This window comes from Mytilus galloprovincialis, chromosome 2 (assembly GCF_965363235.1).
Source record: "Mytilus galloprovincialis chromosome 2, xbMytGall1.hap1.1, whole genome shotgun sequence".
NCBI classification, from domain to species: Eukaryota; Metazoa; Mollusca; class Bivalvia; order Mytilida; family Mytilidae; genus Mytilus; species Mytilus galloprovincialis.
In genome coordinates, this window is record NC_134839.1 from 35,626,832 (window position 1) to 35,635,562 (window position 8,731).

Consider the following 8,731-nt stretch of genomic DNA (forward strand, 5'->3'; position numbering starts at 1 on the left):
GTGCAGTAAGCCAATCAGAATAAAGTAGTATAATGAAACATACATCTTATATAATTATTATCAATTAACATGCAAGATTTCCATACCATTACTAGTTTACTGTTGTAAGACATTACACCATAGTTACTCTCACTCAAGACTCATCCATTTTTGTAGGTTTTTTGGTAATGGTATTTTTAGGTAAAAACAATGATTTTAAATTTAAAACATTGACATGACATTAAGTGTATAAATAGATCAATCTGACTTCTCTTTTCAAATTAGGCTGCTATATAACCCTTCCTTACCCTGACAACAGACTACAAGCTTTATGTTAAACTGGAGTCAATAACATTCTAAAGGATCCTAAACTTTGTCAATGTAATAATTTTACTTTCTGTTCTGAAAAGCAATTCATGACCCAGTATACATTGTACATATCACTATCTATAATATACACTCTATAACCTGTCTGGGAGGAAACAATTGTTTCAACCTTAATTTGTGATGCATGTACACGTATAGCACTGTATAAATGTATATAGAGTCCCTTCTATTTCTTCCAATTTTTTTATACAAAATCTTGTAGCCAAAAATTTACATCCATGATATCATTTATATTTTTGTACTGTAAATGTTTGAAGTTGACTTTCACTTTCTGTTTCAGTCTAAGAACTGAGATTCTTTTCTTGAAATTTTTAACAACAAAAATAATACTTGAAATTGAACCTACTTTGCTGAAAACTTAAATATGATAAAGACACCAACACACCTTTCCAAAAGTGAGAATTATATATATATTATTCAAATGTACCTGTAAATATATACCAGTAATTCCTTGAATATTCAAAAGTCCTTCAATAATATTTTTCCATGTCCATTATAAAACAAGGAAGTGATAATAGTTATTTTAAAACCTCATATACGTAGTAAACAATCAGTAAACAATCGATGTACACATATATACATTGTGTACATATCTATAATCTTATTCATGTAATTGTATACAGACATTTAAAATGGGTACTATTTCAGACATTACATAATCTTATCTACTGAACCAAAGTCCATCCAAGTGCCAATGAAACCAAATGGACCAAAAATTATTAACAATCCTGCATACATTTTATCATTAAATTAACTTAGTAACCAAAAAGTGCTGTATTGATAATTTCTGAACTAAAACATTCGATCAAACATTCAAACAGATACTACCTTATCAAAATTTATACACAAAAAATAATTTTAATAATATTAATTTACCCCAATAAAACAATAAACTGATGATAAAGAGTCTATTTATGTAAATGAGTTCATGATCCTTATTGTTGTCTATCAAATTCAAGGAAATTGTGTGAAAATGAAACACAAATACATGTATTTATTTTTATGAAGGAAATCAATACTACAATTTTCGGTTACCAGAGTGATTTAAAATTTGAAATAAGTCTTGTTAGGCAAAATAAAAAAGTATGTGTGGTAACTGTGGTTCCAGTTACATCTGAAAACTAGAGGCTCTCAAGAGCCTGTGTCGCTCACCTTGGTCTATATGCATATTAAACAATGGACACAGATAAATTCATGACATAATTGTGCTTTGGTGATGGTGATGTGTTTGTAGATCTTACTTTACTGAACATTCTTGTTGCTACAATTATCTTTATCTATAATGAACTTGGCCCAGTAATTACAGTGGAAAATATTTTCTAAAAATTTACATAAATTTATGAAAAATGCTAAAAATTAACTATAAAGGGCAATAACTCCTTAAGGGGTCAATTGACTATTCTGGTCATGTTGACTTATTTGTAAATCTAACTTTGCTGAACATTTTTGCAGTGTACAGTTTATCTCTATCTATAATAATATTCAAGATAATAACCATGCAAAAAACAGCAAAAATTCCCTAAATTTACCAATTCAGGGGCAGCAACCAAACAACAGGTTGTCGGATTCATCTGAAAATTTGAGGGCAGAAAGACCTTCAACTGATTAACAATTTTTTCATGTCAGATTTGCTCTAAGTGCTTTGGTTTTTGAGTTATAAGCCAAAAACTGCATTTTACCCCTTCGGGCCAGGTGAGCTAAAAAGTTAGGGTAGGTAGGTAGGATTTTTTTTTATTTTATGTTGTTTTTTTTTAGATTGAGTCTATGGGAGCAACATTCTGACTTTAACAGTGCTTAATGAAAAAAGATAATAAAATCTTTAGGGTAGGCTATTTTTGAGGCAAAAAAGTAGGGAAGGTAGGGTTACTGGAACCACACATATATTTTTATTTGGCCTTACATCATTACATAAAGAGGTATTTTAATCATACATGACTTATCTTGTCAATTGATAAACAAAATAAAAATCAGACAAGATGTATTTGACTGTTACACAATAACCATGATAATGTATCACCTTTGTTTATATTTGTAAATTTACAGTTTTAATAATTTTACAATGTAAAGAATTCAAATATTAGCAAACAGTCTGAGAACTGATGTCATATCATTAAACTGATATTTATTGTGGCGTTACTGCATTGCTTTTTAAGGTAAAAATCTGCCAATCATCTTTTAAATGTTGGGGTTTAACTTCTTTTATTTTTTAAATTACTCTAAATTATTTTAATTCTGTTCATTGTGAAGACATTAATTTGAAATTTTCACAGATAAAAACAGAATTAAGGTCACTTTTATTTTTTTTAAGTTTGGTAATTATCAGTTCATGAAGACAAAAAATAGATATACTCTAAAAATGTCTGGATCCATCCCTGCACATTTGTTTGGCCAAAGATTAACAAGAATCAATAATAAGTTGATATGATCAAATGATTTAGATGTAGATCATACACATATCATGCATGCACTTGAATTTCAATTGGATAGTGTACCGGTACATGTTTGTACATTTAGGAAATTATAAGTGTTTGTACACAATATGAATTGAGATAGTGTTCTCGAGCCTCTTGGCCTCTTTTAATCTTTTGGTATGGTTCTTGTTGCATAGTCTTTAGTTTCTATATTTTGTATTGTGTACTATTTATCTGCTTGTTTTTATCTTTTTTTGGCCAGCCATGGCATTGTCAGTTTATTTTCGGTCTTTGAGTTTGAATGTCCCTCTGGTATCTTTCACCCCTTTTTTATACTTACTTTGATCACTTTTGTCTACATCGGGCTCATCATCCATACCAAATCTCATTATTTATCTGTAAGCAAAAAATGCAAAAGCTCAGTGTAATTCACTAAATAGGATTAATCAGAAATGTTTGAAATGTTTTTATTTTGAAGAAATTTGCAGGATAATTTTTGCAAAATAAAAACTAGAATCATGTCTTTCACCAGAAAAGATCGCCAATTTCACACACCATTAATCATTACATGTATATGACATCATTTATCAGATAGAAGGTGCGTCTGTATCCTTGCTCTATTTAAAGTTTCCAGCACTTTCAGAATCATCATTCTGTAGGGTAGTATAGAAGAATTTAATTTCAGTAAGTACATGTACGTAATCTTGATTCCCAGACGACTGAGGGCATTGAGGGAGGGTCACCATCTTATTAAATTCTAATTTCCTAAATATTTTGTACAGTATAAATCAAACTTTTCATCTGTTTGCTCAAAATGTGCTAGAAGTGACAATGCTACATTTTCGTCACTTGGTGATGAAAGTCACATGACAGATTCAACTGCAGTTTTCCCATATAAGGATAAGGTCTATAAACCCATGCTGATTCCAATTGCTTTTAACTATCTTGCTGCTGGAAGGACACATGTGTCCACACTGGCTGTGCTGGAGGAAAACATGTGTCAATGATTTAATTTATGCAGGTTTCTCATTATTGCTGTGTATTTTTCAAATACATCTTATAAAAGATTTAACTGTAATATTTTCTTCAATGGCTCCAAAATGTAACGGTTATTAGGGCATGATGTCATTGTTGGGCATGTGACTTTCAAGACATCGAGCTGTCATATTCAGAGCTCCAGATAAGCTGCGTATTTGCGTAATCACGCAATACAAATAAGAAAAAACCCAATGCAATTGCCCATTGCAGGGTTTAATAACCCAATTAATTCACAGGAAAACCCGATTATATGCCAAAACCATGAGTTCTCAACCCTTTTATTGACTACCGTTTGCGTTATTTACCCCTATCTGTTTACAGTCGTCGCGTAAATCTATTTTTATAATATTTATAATTGGAGATGTCCTTTCGTTCTAAAAATAAATCCTGACATCAAGTAGCTGAAATGGGTCCCTGTTGGAATATTCCGTTGCTCAAAAGGTACACGTGTTTTTGAAAACATTTCTATCTTCTCGGCGTTTATCCAATTAGCGTGTGTCATGTTGTCATATTTTTCTCCAATTGCTCTGGGTTCATCATAACATATATTGAATTAAAACGAAAATGAATGTCCGGTAAAAATATTGAATAGAAGCATGTTTTCAGCTTCTTTTGAATAGCTGAGGGAAAGTAATGATGATAACAAGACTCAGCCAGTGTTTTAGGAATCGTCCATCGAACACAAGGACGTGTTTGTGTACCTTAACGAGAAATTTGCTACTAAAAACGGGGTTTCGTCAAAAACGAAATCAGTTGAAAAAAGTGAAAGGCCAAATCAATTATGACTTGTTATGTAGTTGGAAAGCATCGGAAACCAAAAGTTCTAACTTAATCCAAATTTATGTAAATTGAATAAAACAAAAACATTCAAGTATAAATTACAGTTTATTTACTATTATAGTTTTTCATTTTACGGTTAATGTTGAATATAAAGGTATATATCACAGGCGCTTGGGTCCAGGATACAGATTTTTTTTTTTATAATACATATCTATCACTTCTGTGCATGTCTCACCTAGTTTCGAGTGAGACATGCACAGAAGTGATAGATATGTATTATAAATATAGAAAATTGAATATTTTAATAAAAAAAAAAAAAAAAAAAAAAATCTGTATCCTGGACCCAAGCGCCTGTGGTATATATGTAAAATAAATTCTGAGACGAGTGCCTGTGAATACATAAATCCGTTTTTTACAGTTTATATAAGTTGTGAGAAAATACAAAACTGGTTGAAGGTTTGAAATGGGACACAAATTCAAACTACAAATGCTAGTCAGTGAATGAACCAAATACAACAGCTATAGCACATATACAAAGAAAAAGAAACATAGGCTAAGATGGAAAAACATCTGGAATTGATATTGCCTAAATATTAAATATTATGTTGATGAAAAAACCCAATACATTAAGGAGCTTGGTGGTGAAAAACCCAATTTGATATTAATTTGAGGGTGAATTGGAATTGATAATGCAATTAAAAAACTTTATCACCCAATTACAAAAGAAAATGGTGGGTAAAAACCCCAATTTGTGAATTCTTATCTGGAGCTCTGTCATATTTTCTGGCACACAATATGCAACCTTGAAAAGCGACTGACAGCAAAAGGGTTAAATTAGTGATACAAATAGGTAAACTTTAAAGGAAACAGTTTGACCTACCGATATTACACTATTTGTTCACCATTAATTACTGGACATCACAAAGGTTCCAGTAAAATTTTGACATCATAATACAAAATATCTGATGCCACTATGGAAGTGATTATTGTATGAAGTCAATAGTTCAAGTGGGGCAGATTCTTGAGTCTTCTTCTTCTTCCAGTAAGCGGCCACCGTCAACTGGTTGACTATTCTGCCACATTTATGGAGTGCGCGCATGTATAAAAAAAAATAAAAAATTTAATTTAACAAAAACAAAAACTAGGTGAATTTTATATACAAGTGCAAATAAAAACATGTCAATTTAATTACTGACGGAGCTGAGCCTTGAAAGATTCAGGACTCGGGGCAGAGACCTTACAGTTGGGCAAGGTGTTCCACTCTCTTATTGTTCTAGGATAGAATGACTCCTTCCGAACTGTAGTTTTGCATGATGGAATTCTGAATGCTTTTTCGTTGTTATTCCTGGAAGGACGTTCGTTTGGTATCAGTTTATTTGATGTATCAATCTTTACATAGTTGTTATTAAGCTTATACATCATTATCAGTCTGCTCTGTTTTCTTCGTTCTTGTAGTGTAGTCCATTCTAGTTGTTCAAGCATGTCACTAACAGATGAAGTGTTGTGGTATCTGTTAGTAACATACCTTGCTGCCCTCCTTTGGACCATTTCCAATCTATAAATATCATTTTGTTGGTACGGGTCCCATACTGAACTAGCATATATTCCAATGTTGGTCTGACGAGGGACACATATGCTTTTTCTTTTATAGACTTGTTGGAGATGTTTAAGTTCCTTTTAAGAAAACTGATGGTATTGTTTGCTTTGGAGCAGATGTTGCTAATGTGTTTACCCCATTTGAGATCTGATGCAATGGTACATCCCAGGTATTTTGCTGCTGTGACATGTTCAAGGTTATGGCCATGTAGTGTGTGACTGTATTTAGCTGGTGTTCGCTTTTTGGAGATGGTGAGAACGTTACATTTATCAGGATGAAACTTCATGAGCCATTTTGTTTCCCATACAGCTAGTTTGTCAAGGTCCTTTTGAAGGTTTGCTGAGTCAGCATCGGATGAAATTGTGACATACGCAATTGTGTCATCAGCAAACAGTCGTACAGTTGATTGGATCTCCTGGGGCATGTCATTTATGTAGAATAGGAAAAGACTTGGTCCCAGGACAGATCCTTGGGGTACGCCGGACTCCACAGGTATTGAGGTTGATGTTTCTCCCTCCACCACTACTGATTGTGTTCTGTCACTGAGGAAGTTCTTTATCCACTCATTAGTTTTACCTGTTATCCCATAATGATTCAGTTTGTGGATGAGAAGGCTATGACTAACCTTGTCAAATGCCTTTGAGAAGTCCATTATGAGACAATCTGTTTGTTTACCTTGATCTAAGAAGCCAGTTATGTCATCGATGAATTCAATGAGTTGTGACTCACATGATAGTCCCCTCTGGAAGCCATGTTGTAGTGGATACATTATGTTTTGTGCATCAGCATGAGACATAATGTGACTGGTTACAATATGATCCATCTGTTATTCAGATGGAAGACTGGAAAACTTACAGAAGAACCGGGACATTTTTCAAATAGCAGTAACATGAACAAGGTATATTGGTAGTAGTACCGTAAACTGTCAAAAAATCTTATATTTGAATCAAAGATAAACTAAAAGGGACCATTATCTTTATAATTATGTAATGTTTGTATGATTATTTTCCAGTATATTTATAATTTAGTTTATGGTAAACTATTTCCATCATCTAATCTGTTCCAAATTGCATGACTTTGCCTACTGTTGCAACACATATGATCTGATTGTTATTCTCTTGCTTATGAAAATAAATTTCATTGAAATGGAATGTTTACTTTTTCTACAAATGGCTGAACAGCTGGCAACAAATAGGTCAATGTGTCAACAGACAACACATTTTTTTTCCATCACATAAATGACAGAAAAAAGACGAACAACTTACTGACCATTCTACTTTCGTGTTATAAAACCCGACTTACATTACGTTGTGTTCTTCTGTTTTGTTAGAATCAGTTATAATTACCTTTGTCGCGAAAGTAGACAATATACGTGTTTTCTAGAATGACAAATAATGTTTTTGTTGTGACGAAAATGTCTATTTTAGGAAATTATGGTCACGTGCTTAATGATTAGAAGATTTGCTATAAAGGGAGATAATTCAATTTTCCCGTAAAAATTCATTGGTCTTATTTTTTTAAATAATTGACGATCTGTAGAATTAACCTTACTAACTTAAAAATAATATATCAAAAAGTTCAAATTACTGCATTGGCTATTTTTCAAGCTACCATTTTTGTGAATTTAGTAAAAGAAAAAGAAAAAAGAAAAATCTGAGAAAATAGGCTATATTTTTATATACAAATGTACTAGACGTCTAGTATTAATGGACTTCTGGCTATATATAACATTCTTTAAGGAAACAAAAATAAAAGACAGTTTAACGAAACCTTTATCTAGTAAAGAAAAAGTTAAAAAAAAATCTTTAAATTCCTTATCTTTATTTTACCATTCAGTAGAAATGTTAGATTTATCTCCACATAAAAATGGCCAGCATGTTGAAAAATTGATTCGAACACAAAACAATATTTGTTTTTTTTCTAAAACAGTTTTAACAATGCAATAAATTTCTCATATATATCTTTCTTTAAAATTCCCATCATCTCTCAGCACCCATGTAATTTTCTCACATTTCATATGTGAATTGTTATTCTTTTCAAAATATTTAATATATTCTTTTTTTTTCTTTTTTCAGGGCAAATAAATTTGACAACAACAAAATAAACTGTTGAATTTGCAGATTTAAGCAAAGCACTAGCCCGATTCTGTACCGCTAATATTTTACATTTCAAGTTGGCGGTATACATGCAGTAGGTATAGGTACCTAGCTAATAGAACTGACATGGTGTAACAAGAATTGTTGAAAAAAATCAGCTATAGGGTTGCTACAACACTCCCCCACCAATAGTTATATAATAAAATAAATATAGTCCCATTAATTTTCTGCGTACAGTAAACAAATGAAAAAAATTCTACACCACTAATGTTTTAGCATATAAGTTACTTTCTAAAATTAGTAATTATGCCCTTAAGAAAGACCCGTTTGCCTTTATTTGTCTTTAGTTTCCAACTGATTGAAAATAAATGTTCGTCGGCGCATACAAACATTCACTTTGACCTTCACAACTGAAATTAAAACTGTTGCTGCCGTTATCCTAT

At 31.9% G+C, this 8,731-nt stretch overlaps 1 protein-coding gene across 7 annotated transcripts in view; it reads right to left on the reverse strand.

Annotated features, from left to right (window-relative positions):
- The window catches only part of LOC143063479 (uncharacterized), a 33,056-nt gene extending 25,408 nt beyond the window's left edge, over positions 1-7,648 (reverse strand). For 3 of the 7 annotated variants that reach the window (XM_076235659.1, XM_076235658.1, XM_076235653.1), the window contains exons 1-2: positions 7,539-7,629; positions 3,118-3,173 (exon numbers count right to left, since the gene is read on the reverse strand). In XM_076235659.1, the coding sequence (XP_076091774.1) occupies positions 3,118-3,166 (49 nt within the window). In that variant the 5' untranslated portion in view covers positions 3,167-3,173; positions 7,539-7,629. Of the gene's footprint in view, positions 1-793; positions 911-3,117; positions 3,174-7,494; positions 7,515-7,538 lie in introns of those variants that run through there. The other 4 variants (XM_076235654.1, XM_076235656.1, XM_076235655.1 and 1 more) reach the window with 4 other exon arrangements.
- Between the last annotated feature and the right edge of the window lie 1,083 nt (positions 7,649-8,731).